General features: G+C 38.0%; 2 protein-coding genes across 4 annotated transcripts; both read left to right on the top strand.

Moving 5' to 3' along the window:
* The first annotated feature begins 2,319 nt into the window (after positions 1–2,319).
* LOC137169243 (scavenger receptor cysteine-rich type 1 protein M130-like) lies at positions 2,320–18,374 on the top strand. 3 transcript variants are annotated; one of them, XM_067572315.1, is made up of 18 exons: positions 2,320–2,390; positions 5,029–5,066; positions 5,202–5,298; positions 5,710–5,736; positions 5,889–6,200; positions 8,188–8,481; positions 8,608–8,922; positions 9,641–9,934; positions 11,373–11,687; positions 11,997–12,296; positions 13,004–13,312; positions 13,900–14,214; positions 14,662–14,970; positions 15,055–15,348; positions 16,231–16,569; positions 16,674–16,781; positions 17,335–17,419; positions 17,534–18,374. In XM_067572315.1, exons 3-18 carry the CDS (start codon positions 5,247–5,249, stop codon positions 17,682–17,684), a joined length of 3,819 nt encoding a protein of 1,272 aa, XP_067428416.1. In that variant the 5' UTR covers positions 2,320–2,390; positions 5,029–5,066; positions 5,202–5,246; the 3' UTR covers positions 17,685–18,374. The 3 variants fall into 3 exon arrangements, with proteins under 3 accessions (XP_067428416.1, XP_067428417.1, XP_067428415.1); XM_067572316.1 differs by lacking the exon at positions 2,320–2,390 and adding an exon at positions 4,046–4,192 and having other exon boundaries at positions 5,041–5,066; XM_067572314.1 differs by lacking the exon at positions 2,320–2,390 and adding an exon at positions 4,049–4,192.
* A 456-nt stretch (positions 18,375–18,830) lies between these two features.
* On the top strand, positions 18,831–21,640 carry zgc:153284 (uncharacterized protein LOC751696 homolog). The gene is made up of 3 exons (XM_067572325.1): positions 18,831–19,092; positions 19,381–19,548; positions 21,001–21,640. The coding sequence occupies exons 1-3, from the start codon at positions 19,048–19,050 to the stop codon at positions 21,061–21,063; spliced, it is 276 nt and encodes a 91-aa protein (XP_067428426.1). The 5' UTR covers positions 18,831–19,047; the 3' UTR covers positions 21,064–21,640.
* The last annotated feature ends 511 nt before the right edge of the window (positions 21,641–22,151 follow it).

Below are 22,151 nucleotides of genomic sequence, written 5' to 3'. Positions count from 1 at the left end.
TTCTGTGTGGTTCATGTGGTGTCATGTAGGCATATCATACCTACAGAGCCAGAATGAACTCAGTGGATGGACATCAACACCTATTGGACCAACACACTTGTGCAACAGTTGCGAAAACTGGATAAGGGGATTGGACTCAAATACAGATAACAGAGACAGGAGTGGGACAAAAAAAAAAAATCAGTTTTTACTTTGTTAAAAGGCAGACTCACAGTTAAGCAACATGAAGGAAACCAAGCAAACAAAATCAAATGTCTGAGGCAGACAGAATTAAAAAAACAAAAAACAAACAGGCAATGTGCCACCAGAGCAAGACTGGAAAAGAAATTAAAGACAATCAAGCAGAGAGCATATGTATGAGCAGTCCACTATACATTTAGGAGCTAAGTAATGGGGAGCAGCCAGGCTGGTGAAGTGGGAAATGCTGCAGTGGCAGCTACTGGACAGGTGAGGAATAACAGATCAGATGTTGACAAATGCAAAAAGACAAAACAGGGCAAGTAGAGACAGAGGAAGTAGATAGAGCAAATGAATGTATGTTATGTCTGTGTTGCAGCTGTTAAAGTCTTTAAAGCTGTTCTAATCAAAATTTTAATATTAACAATGGATGAAATGACTATGTGTAATGTGAAATGCCTTTCATGTAGTGACTAACCCAGAGTAAGCAGTTCACCTCACCTCTATGGAACTTTTCAGCATATTTCAGCTCACTGTTTTGGTTTTCTGGTCAGGATCTTTATTGTTTGGGTTCAGTCTCAACACTCATATCACTCTGTCCAGCAGCACCACTCAGCAATCTGATAAACCCACTGTACACTACTTGCCAAGTACAAAAAAGCACAGAAAAAATTAGCAACTAACTGATGTGACCTCTCTGTGCTGGATTCCTTGGCCTCTCCCTGCAGGAGCCTGGTGGGTGGTTGGGTTGTCAAGGAGATTCAGCTCACCTGGACTGACTGGCTTCTATATAAGCTGGTGGCAGTCAGCCATTTGCTTGCCGTCTTCTGGCTTTGTTTTCTTGTGGTACTTTCATTTCCCTTTTAGTTATGTAAAATAAACCTATTTTTAGTTACAACTTGTGTAGAGTTTCCCCTCCCTTCTCTAGCCTTAAGCTGGGTTGTGATAAATTTGGGGCTCATCCAGGATCAAATGAACCGTTTTGGTAAGAAATTCAACCTTTGTGGTAATTTAGGCTGCTTTTATTTTGCTACCTCCTGAGATAACAGGGTTTGTCAATTTGTTTGTAGGCATTTGGTTTTTGGTAAGACTGGACTGAAGAGTTTGCCTATTTGGTTATTTACTAGTTTGGGGAGTATCACGCATGAGTTTTGTCTCTTTTTGGGGAGAGCAAATTTCTAGCCCCCCCCCCCCTCCTTTTTTTTTGTGTTGGGTTGCGGTTGAAATTTTGTAAGTGCATATCATTTGTGCATTTTGGTTTAAGATGTCCGTTGTTACTGGGGGTTTTCCAACTAGGTTTCGGTAACAAGCTCTAGAAGTGAGTTTGTTGCAGCTTGATCTCTTAAAGTGGCAGTGAAAGTGGGTAGAGCTATATGCTTTCTAGGAGTAACTACATAGCAGTTGCTTACTGGACCCACTGTTTTACAGTGAATAAATACCCATCAGTGGCTGCCTGAAGACTAGGGTTGAGCTTATGTAGTTACTTGTGTTGTACTTGTAACACTGATGAACACAGGAGAGCATTTAGCAGCTAAAGAGCCAGATATCTTTTCTTAGAAGGTAGTGGAGACTAGAGCAACAGTGTAAAACCTTTTTTCTACAAATGCCACTACATGTGATGCTTTCTGTATCCTCATATCACCCAGCAGGTAAGCTAGTCATACCCAGTTGATGGAGTGCAACAAGGTTCTCTAGAATGCCTTCTTGTTTGTACTCCAAAACACTTTGGCTAAAGGGTGGAGTAACATCACACCAGCTGATTAGGACAAGAGCCAACAACAACATTACCATATAATTTCTGATCTAGCTGTAACGATGAGGCCATTCTCAGTCACAAACATGAAAAGAAAAAGTTTTTGTTTTTCAAGGTCCATTGCTTATGGCCAGTACTCCTGCTACTACTGGAAGAAGGAAATGTTGACGTTTGTTCATAATAAGTCCCCTTCTGATCTCTTCTGTTCTCGACTTGTCTCTCATTGTTTTTGAATTTGTGACATGTTCATCTTGTTTGTCAGTACCCTTGTTTGGATCTTGTTTGCCTTCTTGCCCCGGATGAGTTGTAATGTCATTTCCCATCAGAAGATGATGCATATCTGTGTCTGACAATGATTTACCCAGACATCAATATGTGCTTAACCTGCTGTCCTTGCCAAAACCTAAAAGGCAGTTCTGTCACTAGCAGAAAATACTGAAAGAAGACGGAGAAGACTGAGGTCAGTGGGTCTGCTACTCTTTTCATACTTCTATATCTGTCATTTTCATGTCAAACTGAATTTTCAAAGAACCACTGTAGCTTTGTTGTTCAAGCTAGAGGAAAAGATACAGGAAGAACACACCAAAAACATGATAAAAGCCTCAAAAATGACACAGGAAGAATCAAACAATGAAGTTCCAAGAAGGGCTTTTAATATAACTTCAAGTGTTAACATTATGATACTGACTGCAGTCTACAGAGTACGAGCAACATAGCTGCTAGTTCATATTGACACACCAGTTTATGTGGAAAGACCTTCATCTTATATTTAAATGAGATTTGCCTTTACTGCCTGTAATTGGATGTGCGTACATGCTAATGGCAACTTTTTATTCTATACAGTAATTATCTGGAACTTGCATATAATATAGACAGGACAGAGTATGAAGTTCTTAAAAAAAAGAATTAAAGCAGATCTAGCCAACCCCTGAATTATTAATAATGAAGTATGAACAATATTGTCTACCTATTTGGCTTGCAATAACTCAAATCTCCTTCCAACCTTGATGAATATTAAAAAATGATAGGTCTAAATTGTGTAGAATACAAGAGAAAACCAAGGATGAACCAGTTATGTATAATCTGTTCACTAGTTAAATTTAGTGCAACAGTTACTCAGTGTGTGCGAAAAATGATTTGTGTAAGAATGTTCGTGAAATAACATGACAAAGAAATAAAAAAGGGAAGTTTAATATGTGGTGGTTTTATAAGTGCACAGGATGTGCAGCTTTAACCGGATGCAAACTAAGGAAATTCATTGCATGCAAACAGATGGCCAAAACGCTGACTGGACGCGGTAATTAGGCAATATCACATTCAACTGTCACATCATCAAACTGTATGCTCTTAGGATGGCACTACAGTGACCCTAGGGTGTGGCACACAACATTTCAGGGGGCAACGTATCAAAAGCAAAAGAACAGCACTTCAGAAAAATGAACAAAGGTTAAAAACACATTTTAGAAGACAAATTAGCAAATGTGAATGTGCAACGTGTCAGAAATAATTGAACAAAAAACTTTTCAGTGGGAAAACATTTATTAGAAAAAATAAAAATAAAATAACAAAAAAAGAAAATTCTGGTGATAACTGTGACCAACAGATGAAATCAGATTTAACCCATTTGCCACCAATGGAATTTATTTTACTATCTGAATTTAGAGTTGGCCTAAATGGTCCTAGCCGGAATAAAAATAATATAATAAAATAACAATAACAGTATGTAATGTAAAATTCATATACACATATTTATTATATAAAACAATAAATATGTGCAAAATTTAAAAAGTACAGTACACACCCACCAATAATTCATGCCACAGTATAACACATGGTAGTTCACTAACAAAGAAAGTAGTTAACAGGTGAAATTAGGGCAAATTATGCTACTTAATATATATTTGATACTGGTGATTCTGCTTCCAGCTATTTCACTATTTTCCTTTGGAACACTTTGAGGACAGGTGGGGACACTTGTAGCATTAACTCCAAATGTCCAGTAGTGATATAAATAAATTCTTGTTTCTCCCAGAATTGGTTTTACAAGAAGACAGTAGGTTATTTTGCATAAAAGGAACTGAATCGGTACAAATCCTGCGGCTTACAGTTTCAGAGGAGGAAGTGTTTACCATTCCCTGTTCCAGTGAGTCCCTAGACAATAAGCTATGGGAGAAGAGCTGGTTGTGTGAGGTCAAGAATTTGTGAGAAGGACCACAGTTATTATTCTGAGGAGGAATATTCAGCATCAGTCCATTTTATTAGGTAAGAAAATTGAAGCCAAAGAATCACATCAGGAGTAGAAAATGTCAAAAATATAAACAAGGACTGACTATATTCAATTCATAAGCAATGCAATATTTGACAATTTTAGCATTAGAATATGAAAATGATGTTTGAAAAGTGTCAGGATTATAATAGAAATGAGAATGCAATGGACAAATACTTTTCAGTGTACTCCAAAGTAAAACTTATATTTATAAGATTGGATGTAAAATAGTTTCATTTATTAAGAAAAAGTCTGTTATTAGGTTTTTTCCCACCAAAGTGACCTGTTTATTTATGCTACTTGATAGTATGTCAGTGAATTAAAAAAAAAAAAAAAAAAAAGAGGTGAAACAAGCTCTGATTATGTACCAATTTAACATAAAATGACTGAATGATAAGCAGAGGAAGGAGGGGACAGGTGGGGTTTAAGTGTTGGGAGTCAATGGTCGAATGCTTGACATTTGCTCATAACAACTCTCCTTTTGATCTACCTTTGCCTCTCATTGGTCTGCAGCTGATGTTTTAACTTGTCAATAAATCACTGCTACTATCATATACAGCTGCTTGTCAGTGTATTGTTAAATGCAGGTTTATTTTCCTGTTGAATATGATGAGGTTTTTCAAATGGTAATGTAGACATTGTGTAAAACGAAATGAAATCCCCTCTCATCCTCTGTCTTTAATCATTGATCAAAATGTCAACATGTGCCTAGTTTGCAGTCCAAGTCCAGGCGGTCTCTTTTATTCATAACAATTACTGGATCTGTACATTAGGCTTCTATCCTTTGAATGTTTCAGCTATGCATAACTTTACTTTGAATTGTGTGTTTCAGTTCCTTTAACAGCTGCCCAGATGTATTGGATTTAACAGGTAAGAGGGCTGTTTGATCACCTTCATGGATTTTTGGTGAAAAAGCTTCTCTTGCTTGGCTAAAGAGAGATGAAGCAACACAACTGAAAGGTGAAAACATTTTTGTTTGAAGAGTAACAATACTTCTTTTTTCAGATTTACTGATTCCATGACAGGATTTGACCAACATAGAAGACACTAATGATCTTCATTTCTGCCAAAATGCTACATTTGTTTTTTTATTTGTCGATCGGTGAGTTTCTATTTCATCATCTATTTGGCTCTTGAGTGCAGCAATCAGAACCATAAGAAAGACTAAGAGAAGTTCTTAAAGTTCATCATTAAAAAAAAAAATATATATATATATATATATATATATAGTCTCATGTATAATATATTATAACAATAATAATGATATGTAATATTTTATATTTCTGAGAGTATTCCTTCTATGATCATATTGATCATAGAAGGATCTATGATCAAAGTAAGAGATTTGAGTATGTGTTATGTGTTTTGGGACACTTAAAAATGAATTGGTACATCTCAAGGAGATTATCCTAATATATAATAAATTTGACCAATTACAGCACTGTTGCACTTAAAATAATCATGACAAAACGCTGGGTTTTCAAACTTGCTTGACTATGCATTTCTCCTTTAGGTCTACTGAGTCTACCGCTGCTTACAGGTCAGTAAGTTCTATTAACCTTCCATGGCCGAAAACCTGTGCATAATAAATAGTTACCAGATTTCAAAAGTCCTGGTCTAATCAAAAAAAAAAAAAAGAACTGCCATCACCTCCTGCACCTCACCTCTTGCATTTTTATTTGTCATTTCTAGAATGTGAAAAAGTTAAGCTGGTGGGGCCCTCCCGATGCTCTGGTAGAGTGGAGGTCTACCACAGAGACACTTGGGGAACGGTGTGTGACGATCACTGGAGCATTGCCAACGCTGACGTGGTATGTCGAGAGTTAAAGTGTGGGACAGTTCTTGAGGCCAAAAAAAGCGCCTTCTTTGGAGAGGGAAAGGAAAATATCTGGTTAGATGATGTGGAGTGTACTGGGCGTGAGTCTTCCATCTTCGACTGTCAGCACAGACCACTCGGAGACAATAACTGTGGTCACAGCGAAGATGCTGGTGTTGTCTGTTCAGGTGAGACTTATCTTAGTTATGTTTGCAGTACTTGAGCCATTTCACTGTTATTTAAATTTGGACTACTCATGATGGGATACTACTCAATTTGACACTCATTTTTATGCATTAACCTGAAAACACAGGTATAGCTCATACAACCAAGCATCACAAAACCCTGTATTACAAGTTTCATCTTCAATTTATATCAAGGCCAGAAATGTGGAACTGCCTAGAGAAATTGGGAAATACAGCTGTGAAGAGAAGCAGCTGACAAAGCATTTATCTTTGCAAATGATCATATTATTACATCTTATGAACAAAAACCTAACCGATCGCTACTTGTATTGGCAGTGCTGTTGCAGCAGAGGCACGTGAATGTCTGCTGCAAATGTAAAGTACAAAGGGCATGAGGCAGGGATGGGTGATAAACCAAAACTTTGCAGTCACCAGCTGTACTTTATTTTACTATTTATTTTATTTACTATTTATTTAACATACATTTCTGTGTGTTTGTGTTTACAGTCACATGCTTCCGCCTCATGTCACATTTGTTCCACATCTTGGTTCCAAACAAAGCAGGGAGCTACATGAGTGCTAATGATTTTTAATAACAGAACTGTTGAAAAAAAACAAAATATTAAAACATTATTTCTGAACCTTGGGTAGAAATGATACATGCTTTGTTCTATGTTCAGTTAAAGTCCTTTAAATGTCAGTTGGTTTGTTGGTGGTAAGGGCAGTTTAATCCTACAGTAAACACTCCAGTAGCAGCTACTTTGTCAGAAATACAACAGAAGATTAACTGGTGTATCTGTTTACAGTGCAGCCAAAAAAATTAAGAATACATTTATAATTATTTTGACTGCACCAATCTGTCTGTGTTCATGAAGTTATTCAAAACTCTCCTTTTCTGAACTGCTTTTAATATGCGATTAATTTCCTTGTTCTTTTAGTGTGGTTTTCCGTTGCCTCATTGTGTAGTTGTGTAAAGCATGAGAATCTTGAAAAGCACTCTATAAATAAAATGTACAATTGCATAATCTGACCACCAATTCTGCACACGGCACATGTAGTTCTCCAAACAACAGCAGGGAACAGTTAAGGCATTGGTTACTTTTGTGTACAACCTGTCGCCTGCAGCTCTTCATCTAACAGCTCACTGTGGCTGCTTCTTCTTGTTACACTGCAATTTTCAAAACTGACTGTCAAAAAATGCTGAAAATGGCCGTTGTCTTGTAGACGGTTTTAATGAATGATTTCTGTCAGCTCTTACCATGGTGAAAAATACATTATAGGAGAGTATCATGGGAGAGTGAATAGTGAACTGTGAGGCTGATGTACTGTAAATGAAATAAAATTAGAAACAGTAATGGTGGATTATAGGATTACATCGTTTCCTGTAAATCTGTCGTGCAGTTTGAATCCATCTTGGTAATGGTGCACTCTGCCACTGACAATGAAAACTACTATATGAAGAGATAATAACAGAATGTAAATGCATTAAATGGCTCCATAACAGTCAAATGTGATATTTATTTATGCTGATATTTATTTACGTACTTGCTATTGTATCTTAGAAAGATTTCAAGGCCCTGAAAACTTGTTTTTCTCAATCAGCTTCTTACTATCAATGATGGGGTTCTACATTAACGCAAAATGTTTTGACCGAGTGAGTTTTGTTTATTTTAACTGAGAGATTGCTGCAATATTGTTTTGTTTGAACTCTTCCCACAGATTTGAAGTGCATTTGGGAAAAGGAGATGTCACATATTTCTATACATCAATCAGAATTTAGCAAAGCTTATCTCAAAATATGACAACAGTTGTTGAGTGGTTTGCTTGTGTTCCCAAGTCTCTGTCGAATCAGATCAAACCCACACATGGGAAAATCATTTTTTCCTGGACAGTGCAGACAGTCAGAATTTCCAATCCATAAGATTTTCTGGAGTGCAACAGCTTTGTAGTAAGTCTTACCTATTGAAATTTCTATCTACATCATTTGCAGAACATGTGAAGCTGGTCAATGGAAGCAATCGGTGTAACGGCAGGCTGGAAGTCTACCATGATGGCCACTGGAAAAGAGTGTGTAGCAGTGACTGGGGTGAGGAGGAAGCCGAAGTGATCTGCCGAGAGATTAATTGTGGTACCCCTGTCATTAAGGCTGAAGTGCCATATTTTGGAGAGGGTCGTGAGATGGTTGGAGTCAAAACCAACTGTTTTGGAAATGAGAGCTCTCTTTCAAAGTGCACACTTCAAGAATTCAAGGAAAGCTGTACTGATGCTACTGTAATTTGTGCAAGTAAGTCATCCATGTGATCAAACTACTCTATCAGCAATAATGAAGAAATTAACCCAGTTAGATTGGTATTATCTTTGGATGGCTTGTGAATAAACATGCATTTGATTCATCTTTTCAACCTGACAGACAGTAAACCGATTCGGCTGATGAATGGGACAAATCGATGCTCTGGCCGAGTGGAAGTCTACCATGATGGACAGTGGGGAACAGTTTGTGATGACAGATGGGGGATGCAGGAAGCAGCCGTTGCATGCCGAGAGATGAACTGTGGGGTGCCTCTGTCAGTCAAGTACAAGGCCCACTTTGGCAGAGGCCATGATCAGGTTTGGATGGACGATGTTGAGTGTACTGGTCATGAGAAGTCCCTTGCTGAATGCCCACACAGAGGGTTTGGAGAACATGACTGTGACCACCATGAAGATGCCGGTCTTGTATGCTCAGGTAACACATGCTATATTACTCTGTCGCTATGCCAAAATCAGTGTTTTTTGTCAAAGCCCCACTGAAATCAATTTAGGTTGGTCAAAATCCAGATGACACCCCAATTTAGAGTGCTTGAACAGTTAACAAGAAACTTGGAAAATTATGACTTTGTATTGAAAGAACCCAGGAGCTGGAAACATCATGTAGATCTTTTTCATCTCTAATGAATAGTGAATTGGAAATCGAAGAAACAATCCCAAATTTACATTTGTGTGAAGTGGTGATGCATAGCTATTTCTGGAAAGTATTCATCCAAACTTCCTCATACATGTTTGGTTAATCTACTGTATATTACATGATATTTGAGATAAAATGTGTGATGATCTTGCTGATCTTGCACAAGCTTCACTAGCTAATACTAAGATTTTTTTGATTTGGTTTTTGGATTTTTTCCCAGCAAATTAAACCCTTTCCATTAATTACTGACTCTCTTGAACATTACTTTGTACCAGAACTATTATTTATAAACCTTGTTTCTAACCATGTGACAAACCATTGCATGTCACAATCATCCCTTTGCTGTTCCCCTTTTTGTGGTTGTTCTTTGGTGCACAATCTGTTCTCCTTACCAAACTACCATCCTATGGCGCATGGTAAAATATGTAATTAATGAGACATTAACATTTTTCTTGAACATTTTAAATACAAGACTTCTTTTTTATTGCTTCCTTTCCAGAGACAATCCGATTGATCAATGGGACTGACCGCTGCTCAGGTAGTTTGCAGGTCTTCCATGATGGCCAATGGGGAAAAGTTTGTGATAGTAGCTGGAGCCTGAAAGACACTGCAATGGTGTGTAGGGAACTCAGTTGTGGAGATCCTAAAAAACCCAGAGATAGTCCCGATTTTGGTGACAGCAGTGGACTGAGAGGGTTCACAAGTACATGCTCTGGCAATGTGAGCTCTATCGCCCAGTGCGCACTTCATGTAAACCAAGGGAGATGTAGAGGGGTTTCTATTTCATGTGCAGGTAAGACACAGAAGCAACAACAATAGCATGTGGTCATTAAAAACAAGATTGCGTTTTATGCCTTAGGTCTTTATTTCTTGTTTACATGTGAAAACTTTGGCCTCTGACAATAAATTAAAGGGGTCTAAACCTACCTAAAGTGTTAGATGGGTCATCCAACCCACTGTTAGACATTACCATGCTTAAAGATTAAGGCGGGTGAAATTCTATATATTTGTTTTTGTCAACAAATCCCATGAAATAACTAAAACCAATACTTTCCTTACCTTACCTTCCCTGCCCTGTCTGTTCCCCAGAGACCATTCTGTCCTCCTGTAGATGTAAATCTTTAAAAATGGGTCAGGAATATATACATTCATCTTTAAAAAAGGCTAAGTAATTTCTGAAAATGGTTGTAATCAATATTTTTATAATAACAAGAGAATTACCATCCAACTCTTAAATTCCCCTCAGCTCAGCAGAGCTTTATAGCAGATTATAGCTCATTGTTTTGGTTTTCCAGCATGCAACTTTACTGTTTACTGCACCCATTGTACTCCAAATGAGTGCTAACATTGCTCCGTGTCTGCTGGATGTGTAAATACTATAGGAAACTGCACGCCACAGCTGGTTTCCACTGCACCCAAGTGGCCAAAAGAAAACATTTACTGGGGCTTCAAAATAGCTGGCCACTGTAGTGTCTATCAAGCATTACTCAAACAGTGTATGTGTTGGGTAATATTTTCAACTGCCAATTTAGTGTGTTTTTGAGTAAGCCTACTCATCACAGCAGGCCAGTGTGTGTGGGATTGACTCAAAATAATACAGTGGCCATATTCATGGTAATGAATGAACTTGTCACCCAGTGCAACAGTGTGGTTCAGATGTGCTGTTTTTAAAAGCAACAGTGGATGTCTATGGCACAGAGTGATAAACTATATCAGGCTTTGGTTTCACAGATAATACTTTATTTAATGAATGAATGTATTGTTGGTTTTGGTCCTTCCCTTGAATTTATTGATAATATCTCCAGACTTATCCTCCCTGTCACTAGTGTGACGAAAAATGTATGAAAATTAAAATATTAATAGAATTGGTATTCATTTATTTGGATTGTCCGATATTCAACTCTGCGGTACAGTTAAAATAAAATTAATTGGGTTAGGAGGTCAAAGGCCAGAGGTTAAGGTCATCACTATCACTAAAGCAATGTTACTTGGTTAACAGTATCTAGCTGTGATCAGTTGAATCTTTTATAATGTTTTTTTTATGCAGCTGTCTTTTTATGTTATGTTGTAAATAGCTCAATAATAATGTTTTTTTTCACATTATGAACAATAAAGTCCCTAACTGTCTTACAAACTTCTAAGATGAGTACATTTGGCACTCTAAATACACCATAATATTGTATTGTTTGACTTTATTTTGAGCGCTTTAACATCAGAGAACCTGTCCTTAGGTAATCCACCATTGAGGCTTGCCAATGGCACTGGCCGATGCTCTGGCAGAGTGGAGATTCTGCATGATGGCCAGTGGGGAACGGTGTGTGATGATGAGTGGGACATCAGAGATGCTCAGGTGGTGTGCAGAGCTATCGACTGTGGAACAGCACAGACATCCAAATCTAGTGCCTTCTTTGGTCAAGGCCAAGGACCCATTTGGCTGGATGATGTTGACTGTTCTGGTAATGAGACTTCCCTTTTGCACTGCCGACGCCCTTCCTTTGGAGAAAATAACTGTGGCCATGGCGAAGATGCCAGCGTGATATGTTCAGGTAAGCAAGTCAATTTACTATCTTATTTATTTGTCTGTTACCACTGCTCTTTGTTAGCATGTTAACATATTTACTTGATTTCACAGTGTCATTTATGCTAACATTTATCTGTTGCCTTCAAGACTTCAGATGAATATTTTGCAAATTATTCTGAAGAATTAAAATATGATATCAGCTATTTTCACTACAGTATACCAATAACAAAATCACATATGGTTTGAATTAAATGAATTGAATTGAATTAACCAGTTATTTCTTCATATTTTTCAATCATGTGCAAACACCAACTAATTTTCTTTTGCTTTCTAGCTACTATTAGACTGATAAATGGGACTGACCAGTGCTCAGGCAGGGTGGAGTTCTACCATGGTGGCCAGTGGGCTACAGCATATAATGTTAACTGGGGAATGAATGAAGCTACAGTGGTGTGCAGAGAGATGAACTGTGGAGATCCTGTTAAGGTCTCAGGGTCATTTGGTCAAAGTGGAGAAATGAGAGGGTATAAAATCAGTTGCGGTGGTAGAGAGAGCTCTCTCACACAGTGCACACTGAGAGAATATGTCAGGACCAGCCATGATACTATCGAAGAGGCATCTGTTGTATGTTCAGGTAAGACTTAAAGTTAAATTCTCCTCACTATTTGTTTAAGGTGATTCTGCAACCATTTTTTTCAAAAGACATCTGAGAACTGGCGTTAGGAGGTGTGCAGTCAACATCCATGGCGCACAACTGACTGGAGCATGTCATAGTCCGATAGCCTGCGAACACTCATACAAGACGTTTTTTCCTCCTTTTTTCAAAAAGCCCCAATCAGCACACTCAGTGCTGTGTTTTATATTGAGAGAAGGGAGGTTTAGCTAGTATAAGTGGTCACTGGTCGGCAAATGACCAGTTGGTCAAAACCCAAAGCAATGAGTAACCTCAGCATTGTACACAGAGTAGCTAATGTACTGAGGCACAGAGTCACAAATGGGACTAAGCAAGGCTAACAACGTTGGCCCCCCGTTAACTGCCTGTGTATCCATTGGCATTCGATATTACAATTTTTAGTGCCTGCCCACACAGAAATTGCTCCAATCAATTTACAGTACAGACATTGTCAGTTTGTACCAAAGATTCCTGCTCCCTGGAGAACACTGCCGTAGGGGGTGATATGACAGCAGAAAAATACAACTTCAATTTTTTTCGTATAGGTAGTTACAATTTTTACCAAATACATATCAAGTCAAAATAAACACCTGGGATGGTTTCTTAGAAAAATTAATTTTAATTTAAACTGGATTGCATTCGTATTCATGTATGTCTGAACTTTCCAGGTAATGCAAAGTTGGCCGATGGGCACAATAAATGTGTTGGAAGAGTGGAGTTTTTTGACAAAGGCCAGTGGGGGAATGTGTGTGGGGAATCCTGGGACATGAATGATGCAACAGTGGTGTGCAGACAGCTGAATTGCGGGAGGGCACATACAATCACCACCATGGCTGAGTATGGCCATGGCACAGGGCAGACCTGGATTGAACGGATTGAATGCAACGGATTGGAGTCCTCACTGACTCAGTGCTCACAAGGACCATTTAGAGACAAAACCTGCAACATCACTTCAGTTGCTGGTGTTGTCTGCACAGGTAAGAGAAAGTATACACAAAAAATGAAAATGAAAATGAATGTTTGTTCAGTTGTTGCTCCTATTTCTTCATATTCCCTTATGTCTATTTTTCTTTTTTCGCTTTTTTCGCTCTGTTTTACCAAACTTGCTCTCACTGTGATATATTCAGTCTCTCCATTCACTTCATAAATATCTAAATTCAATCCATCTTATGAAAGACGAAAGAAAAAATTGTATATGTTTCTTGTTTTATACATAACAACAAATATATTGGTGAATACAAGACTTCATGTTTAGGAGTACATTGCTATCATTACATGAACTTGTAGACATGGTTAGAGATGAGTTCCCCTTTGATTAAGAAAAAAGAGATTAATTCAATTCATTTTAACTTCAGAAGTAAGCTCGTCAGCTGAGGTGATACACCTGTGATGATGAGCATGTTAGAACCATGGACAGCATAGAAAGAGAGAGAGAGAGAGAGAGAGAGAGACGGCGCTATAACTTTTTTAAACAATTTTTTTATCTACTATATCTGTGACAGCATTAAAATGAATCTGAAATGTCTGAAGCTGTGTAATCATTTTAGTTTATTTGACTTCACAGGAAGTTTGGAGGTCCGGTTGGCTAATGGTAATGATGAGTGCTCTGGTAGAGTAGAGGTCCGTCATGGCGAGACGTGGCAAACTGTGTGTGACACTGATTGGACCCTGAGTAAAGCTGAGGTGGTGTGTGAGCTGCTGGAGTGTGGACGAGCTGTTAACAATCCCGGTGGTGCCCATTTTGGCCAAGGCAGTGGGGCAGTAGTGATGGCTAGTGATTCATGTTTTTCCAACGTGTCATCTGTTCAGCAATGCTCGGTCAAAGGTTTCAGAGCAGCGACATGTGGCCATGAACATGACGCTGGTGCTGTCTGTGCAGGTAAGGCTTTTCTAAATGATGCATTAAAATTTTCCACATGAAATTTGACAAATAATATACTTTTTACACACAATATTACCAATTAAATACTATGGAATAGAAAATTATTATATGTTCTTTATTCAGTTAAGTGCAAACTGCTTAATATTTCATTTGCATGACAAAAGTGACATATATTACATCACAGTCATATTCCATATCGATATTTTTCTGTAAGTCACCAAATGTTCCCTTTTTGCTGTTGAAATTGGGTTATGATGTAATAGCGAGAACAAACAGTATCTTATATATGTGAAATGTGTAAAATGGATTGTGTTTTAAAATGAACATGTTATGTGTTTTAGAGTGATTTATGTGTATTAATTAACATGTTCACCATTAAGCAAGAGATTTTAATGCAAATACACTTTAATTTATTATTATCACTTTATTTGTTTTCATTTGCAGCACAGCTTCGGTTGGTCAGTGGCTCAAATCAATGCTCCGGTAGAGTGGAGCTTCTCTATAAAGGCCAGTGGGGAACTGTATGTGATGATGAATGGGGAATAAGTAATGCTGATGTGGTATGTAGACAGCTTGGCTGTGGTCATGCGGTTGCCGCTCCTACAAGTGCCCACTTTGGTAGAGGTACTGGTCCAATATGGCTGGATAATGTGGACTGTACAGGCCAAGAGTCTGCCCTCACACATTGCACGCATGCCGGTTTGGGAGAAAATAACTGTGGGCACGGTGAAGATGCTGGTGTTATCTGTTTAGGTAAGAGACCTGTCTCATTTTAAATCTATGAATGAAGTTATATTCATTTAACAACAACTTACTACAATCTGTTATTTGTTTCAGGTGCTTTACAGAAGCCCCAAATCACTGTGAGTCCTGGTCCAGAGGTAAACTGGGGTGAAAGAGTCGAAATCACCTGCACTGTGGTAACAGAGCACTTGGGTGGTACATTTATCTTAAAAAAGAACCAAGGATCATTTAAAATGGAAAAATACTCTGAAAATGAAGCTGCAACCTTTGTCTTCCCTAAAGTGGACTTTATCCAAAAGGGGTCATACTTCTGTGAATATCAAAAGAAATTGCCGAATCAAATCATCTATTTTCCTCAAGGAAATATAGCTGAGCTCACTGTCACAGGTTAATATTTTTGTGCTTTGTTTGTCTGATTGAACATAATTGACCATTCTCTAAGCCATGCCCCCCTTAGTTACTGTTGCTACACCTGTCAAGCTTTCCATTCTCACACAGCACGAGTGCAGTTTGCAATGGTAACAGTCACAGATTTACCCCACAAAATTCGTATTAATTTTTGAATTAGTGGCTCTTGATTTTAGACAGAGGTAGACAAAAGCAGAATCTCATTTCTAGCTGAAGACCATTGATTCTGTCGGCTAAAATGACAATACTGTCACCGTAACTAACGCTAACGAATTAAGCTAACGTTAGCTAGAGCCAGCTTAATTTGTTGGTTGGAAATGCTGTCTCGGGCTGAGGTTTTAATGTGTCCAGCTGACTTGTTTCAAATAATTATCTTGTAAAAGGTTTTCAATATGCACATGTCGGCTACATACATGATTTCTGCTAAAAGACTGAAGTTAAAGCTGCAAGTCTGAGGAAAATAGCATCCTCAACAGCTGATGACCGATGTAGAAAACATGTAACACTAAATAAGATACTAAGCCAGACAAGCTAACTGCATAAATGCTAATTGCTTACAGCAGATTAACACATTGTTTAGTCCATTCCTTACACTTTGCTCTTGTGCTTTTGGTTTTGGAAAGGCTAAAAAAAAGACACAACCCTCCAAACTCTTTACATGCGGAGTATTGCTTTTACTAGAGCCCCGTTTCAAAATGTGGAGAATTGCAAAGCTTGACAGTCCTGACTAGATATAGTTGCTAAGCTAAGATTGGACTTTTGCTGTTCAGGGGGAGTCAATTGTTGAAATTTTCATTATGCAAGATTGCGAACAGTTTTGCTGTCTACTATAGTTTGTAAAATTCTCTCTTTATTCCTCAGTGAAATTGGAGAAGCCAAGCATCTCCATGACATCTCCTCATGCGATGGTGATTTACCGCCCTGACAAAATATCAGTCCCCGAGGGCAGCAGCTTCTCCATCACATGCTCTATTCATTCCACATATCCTGATGGTTACTTCTATCTGACAAAGTCTAATGAGAATGTCACTGAAGCAAAGTCAGCGTTTGGCCACTCAATCTTCTATTTGGCATACTTTGAATTCCCTGAAATAGAGTATAACCAACAAGGAGAGTATAGCTGTGTCTATGGTGTTAACATTTCCACAATGTCCTTCAGTTCTGTTCCCTCGAAGTCACTCCAAGTCAATGTTGTTGGTGGTAAGACCCAAAGAGTCCTTTTGATTTTATTTTGTATTTCTGCATTGGTTATAGCTACTTTTCTCTTTTACTAACCCTACTCCATGATGTTTTAATACATACAGCAGCCTCATCCTCTTCAGTCGTCTCAGGAGTTGTGGGTGGGCTAGTGCTGTTGCTAGTCCTGCTGGTTATGGGTTACCTGGTCTGGAGAAGAAGAGGGCGGAATTCTGGTGAGTGGCAGACATGCACTCATTTTACATTATAAAAAACTACTGCAATGCCCCCTTTGTTTTAATGAGACATAACGTATCTAGATTGCTTAAAGCTGCAATATTTTTACATTGACAACAGAAAAAAATACTATGAGACAGGCTGTACTTGTAGTGATGAACCCACAGATAATTATAACTGGACAAGACTGTCCCCCTAAGAAAAACAATGGAATGTGTGGGGTTTAGTTGTAGGATAGTGATGCCACGTACTTCAGTGCACCAATCAGAGTTTAGCAACATTTGAATCAGAATCCGATGACACTTGTCAGGCTTTTTGGTCACTGTCAATCAAATCTGATCAAACCACACCCACACAGTCAAGATGAAGCAGATTAGATGAGTTTTGAGTGTTAAACTCCTAATAAGTACTACATAAAGATGATTTTTTCACTTTGCTTGCTGCTTATTTAGTCAGAAATATATAGTGGTATAAAGAAATACTTAAGATTAGAAATTTTTAGGGACTTTAAATGAATGACTCTTACAGGTATATGCTATGTTCACCTTTCAGGAACCATGGTTACGTTTAGTAACAGGTTTGGAGGAGCAATCAGACAAGGTATGGAAGACAGAGGCAATGGAGCACTCGATGGAAGGTAGGAAGAAAAGGAGAACGTTGCTGATGTTATTCGCTGACATATTTATTTGAGATCAAACCACTTGAAAGACATCCCAGTGATTGTAATTGTGACCTTCCTTATCTCCCTCAGGAACCGTAACACCCAAGTGAATGAGCGTGGACAAAGTCACACTTCGGAGGACAAGACTGCTGATCTTGACTCTGATAACACCGTTGAGAGGGTCCCCGAAGACCTGGCTGGGAGAGTGTGTTACGAGCTTGAACCACTCGTTCTCTCGTGATATAAAAATGATCCAAGGAATTCCTTATGTCATGTGATTTCACTAAATTTGAAGAGTAATGTAAAACCATGCTGAAAAACAATGAATGTTTCAAGTCTGTTGCACCCGTGACCACACCCAGTAGTGATACTGCCACACCCTGAAGTACATTTCTACATTACTGCAGCAGAGATGAAGCAATTGGAGGCCAGCAAAAATAAGATTCTCAGTTGGTGTTATGTTGCTCTTTAAGGTAGATCATAGGAGCAGTAGATATGTGTGTTGTGTTTTTACACCTCTTTTTAAGTAAACCAATAATTCATAAATCTAGCGACTTCATATTTCCTCATATAGATGCTGTGTTATTTGCTTTAAAAGATTTAGGAAAATAAACTTTGAAAAAAATTAAAATGTGATTTTAAACGTTTCCATAACAAAGATATATAATATGATGCTTGAGTAAACAGGCATCACATTTTTCTCTTGTTAATGTTTGATTCTTTTCATACTCTTTTAAGCGTTCTGAATGTTACCTGTGGTGTATTTTCTGTGAGATTCTGCCAATCAAAAAGCTAATTCTGCAGATCAAAGATATTGATCATGGATAGCACATTTGCTTTGCTTTTTACATTGTCTTTATATTGCATAATAATTTGCTTGTTTTCAGTGTATGTGAATGCTGATCAATAAATCTGGATTTCTTACAACACACTTTTTCACTTGCCAGAGATTTTTTATCTGGTTTTACCTAAAATTACTAATATGATAACATATATTATATAAATATCACAAGTCAAAGTCTTGCATTCAAAATTGTATGAGTGCATATGTATTATCAGCAAAAGGAAATACAGTAGTGGTAGTGTGTGTGTGTGTGTGTGTGTGTGTGTGTGTGTGTGTGTCTTAAGTCACTTTCAGGGACACACACCAGACATAAGACCAGTTGATTAGGGACGGCCTGTGCAACTGGGGACAAAAACCATGTTCCCAATTGGCAAAACACTGATTTTTGCGTCAGTGGTTAAGGTTAGGGTTAGGGTAAGTCTCCAGGAAATGTAAATACCCCAAAAGTGACTTAAGTAAACCTTTGTGTGTGTGTGTGTGTGTGTGTGTGTGTGTGCGTGTGTGTGTGTGTGTGTTAGCTTTCACAATCAAAGCCGACAGGCTACAACTGGAATGGTAGTCAGACAAGAGGGTGTGCCCATGCAGGCAGGTAAGCCGTGTCCAAACCTGCTCACCTTGTCTGCTGCTGAAGCAAACCAGGACCACATACCTGCATTTTGGATACTGGAGCATTCTCTGTCTTGCCTCTTCGCTCTGCACTTCTCTCAACCAACCCGTGTATTCATATCTGGATTAGGGTGTTATTGTTAAAATAGCAGATATGACAGTCAAAGTGTTTTTTAGCAGCGTCAGCGGTTCCGTAGAGGTACAGTATGCTGTCTTCATTACTTTAACTGTAGGGATATTGTTGATATATTAACATATCTGTAACACTGAGCAAAATGTTATGTGGTTATGTGGGATGTTGAATTAAGTAAATCATACTCTGTGAGTGACTGTGTGTGGACATTTTATATTTTATGTTGGTAACAAACAAACTGTAGCTGCTCAATGTGGACAGGGAAGTGACCTTTCGTTGCAAAATGGTATAACTGCATAAGTCGAATGGCTGGACTTTAATATTTTTGCAAACTGGTGAAAATCTGTCCTTCAGATGAAGAAAAATCAGGAAAGAATCTTTTCGATCCTCACCTCCAAGAAGATCCCCTTCGAGGCTGTGGACATTTCTCAGAATTCTGATGACAAGGATTTAATGAGGAAGAGGGCAGGGAACCCGACTGCACTGCCCCCTCAAATATGCAATGGGGACGTCTACTGTGGGGTAAGATTCACACAGTAACCTATAAAAGTAATGATAAGAAATCTTGACAACATACTTCCTTCTCAAAGATAATGAAATTATGATTTGATGTAAATCATTCACACACCTGCTGCATTTGTCATACAGGAACAAAACCTTTGGTAGTCTAGGGCGTAGACACAGGGATTAAATATTTACACTATATTATATCACCCACAGCCTTGTACAGACAAACACACATGCACACACACACACACACACACACACACACACACACACACACACACACATGTCAGAGATACTTGCATAAGTGTGCATAACTATACTTTGACTTTCTCACACACACAGGTATGCTGGCACACACCCTAATTCCTCCTCCAACCTCTTCCAACAAACACACATACGCACCACACTGCATGCTCACAGCAAATATTGATTTGATTTAGGTTTATTTTGTTTACTGAACTTTGTATGAAGTTAATTGATAGATAACAACTATTCATGGCACTATTTTATAAGCATCCTCACTTTACTTTTAGTGCCTAAAACTTTTGCACAGTACTATATATATACAGTATATATATAAGTATGGCTTTAGGGACGGCAATGAAAGTTAGATGGTTGGTCCACCACTTTGTTCAAGAAATATTGGATAAGGAAAAATCCCTGATCCTGGTAATCTGGTAGTGCCAATGGCAGGTTGACATTTCTTGTTCAAATTGAAAATTAATGACGTCCCCATCAGCCTCAGCTGTGCTTTGTGTTTAGTGCTAATTAGCAAATGTTAGCATGGTAACACACTACACTGAGATAGTGGTAAACATTCACTGCTAAACGTCAGCATGATAACATTGTCATCTTGATCATGTTAGCATGCTGACATTAGCATTTAGCTCAAGTCATCACCGTGCCTAAAGGCGGGCTTGTGCTTGAAACTGACTTGTTTGTACGATGTATCATTTCACAACGCCTATAGGCAAATGTGTTTATAACTGTTTCAAACAGCCACACACTTGAAGGTGGGGTGAAAAGTCTGCAGTCATGAAAAATGCAAGACGCGATTATCGTTCAAATGTGGGAATAAAATAGCACTCTTTTAGATAATCTCAAAGTTCAAACCATGCATACTTTTTCAGCTCTGCATACCTGGTCAATCGCTGTGTGAAGTGGGTGCGAATGTTGTATTGTCAATTTTGGAAAGTTACAAAATTTGTCAGACGCAGTTCCCATAATTTCAATGTCAGACAGGTGTGGGGGGAGGGGGTTTGAGGTGCAACCATACCACAAGCACTTCAGTTGAAGTATACTGACACCTTGTGTACGGCTAGACAGAGCCACAATATATAGCCTATAAAGATATGTTAAACAAAAAAAAAAAAATCTGAATAATAACCGTGTCTCTCTCTCTTTCTGTCTCTCTACATCCCCTCCACCCCTACCCCCAAATCCCAAATCCACTTTTCTTTTTTTCAGGACTTTGCTGCATTCGAAAATGCAATTGAGATGGAACAATTAGAAGCTTTTCTCAAAGTCTAAAAGGAACGGTGACTAGCTACGGGTCTGCTAAACAACATCGCCATGTTCGCTGCATCATCTGCCTACCGACTCAAATACTCAAACTAACCAAAAAATGAAATCTGTAAAAGACATATGCTTTATTAATGTTTGATGACGAATGCTCAAAACTCACTTTTTAATTTGGCTTGTGAAGTGTAAATGCTTGTCTAGCCTTCCTTTCAGTGGAAGGCATATTATTATGTTTGGAGTTGCACATCTGAAACGTTTGTATGATTAAAATAAAAATTGTTTAAATTGTTTGAACTCTGCCTGTTACACTCATTGACACCAGTATATAGTCATGTTTTATTTGTTTTTTGTGTTCACACAAATAAAATAAATTTAGTAATGAGATTGGCTGTCAACTCATTCAGACCAAAGCAGCCGATCACATACCTAGCTCTGTCCTTTTTATCTAAGACTTTGTGATGAAAAGTAGGATTATGAAATAAAACAGCATTGGGAAAAATGTGTTATGACTTCAGAAAGTTGTTTTGAAATGAAAACTGCTGGAATTACAAATGACCTGCAATAAACTCTGATATTGTGAAAAGAAGCAGTATTAATCTGAGGGGTTTTTTTTAAATGTATTGGATTTCTCAATTTGAATTGTTTTCATATTATTATTATTATTATTATTATTATTATTATTATTATTATTATTATGTCTCATTGATAAGTTTCTGAAGTATTGTTTTAAGACTTGCTGTAATATCAAGCAGAACATTTGATCCCACTATATTACACATTATATTATAATATAATTTATAATAATAAATGAATTATTTTGGCAAAGCTCAGTCACAAATGCAAATTGTGTTAGAATTGGAGTGCAGCCAAGTGTGACATGTTGGCTGTACCTCTCTCAAATCTCTGAGAACTATGAGTAGCAAAGAAGCCTAGAAATGAATCTCTTTACACAATATGATACACATTAAAATCTGGTTTGTTTAACTTTATTTATTTATCTGTTTGAGTCTCTTTGCTGGTGAAGTTGAAGAATGCCATTACTATCTTGTAAATATGATTACTGATTCAATGAAGCATAAACATGTAGCCTGTTGAAG

This window comes from Thunnus thynnus, chromosome 18, assembly GCF_963924715.1.
Source record: "Thunnus thynnus chromosome 18, fThuThy2.1, whole genome shotgun sequence".
In the NCBI taxonomy this organism is placed as follows: Eukaryota; Metazoa; Chordata; class Actinopteri; order Scombriformes; family Scombridae; genus Thunnus; species Thunnus thynnus.
This window is presented reverse-complemented; position numbering and strand designations above follow the sequence as displayed.

Coding starts and splice junctions, on each gene's coding strand:
- LOC137169243 (XM_067572315.1), top strand. CDS start 5,247: ATGATCTTCATTTCTGCCAAAATGCTACATTTGTTTTTTTATTTGTCG. Junction 5,299..5,709: donor GTTTTTTTATTTGTCGATCG/GTGAGTTTCTAT, acceptor TTTCTCCTTTAG/GTCTACTGAGTCTACCGCTG. Junction 16,782..17,334: donor AAGAAGAGGGCGGAATTCTG/GTGAGTGGCAGA, acceptor TTCACCTTTCAG/GAACCATGGTTACGTTTAGT.
- zgc:153284 (XM_067572325.1), top strand. CDS start 19,048: ATGACAGTCAAAGTGTTTTTTAGCAGCGTCAGCGGTTCCGTAGAG. Junction 19,093..19,380: donor GCGTCAGCGGTTCCGTAGAG/GTACAGTATGCT, acceptor TCTGTCCTTCAG/ATGAAGAAAAATCAGGAAAG. Junction 19,549..21,000: donor ATGGGGACGTCTACTGTGGG/GTAAGATTCACA, acceptor TCTTTTTTTCAG/GACTTTGCTGCATTCGAAAA.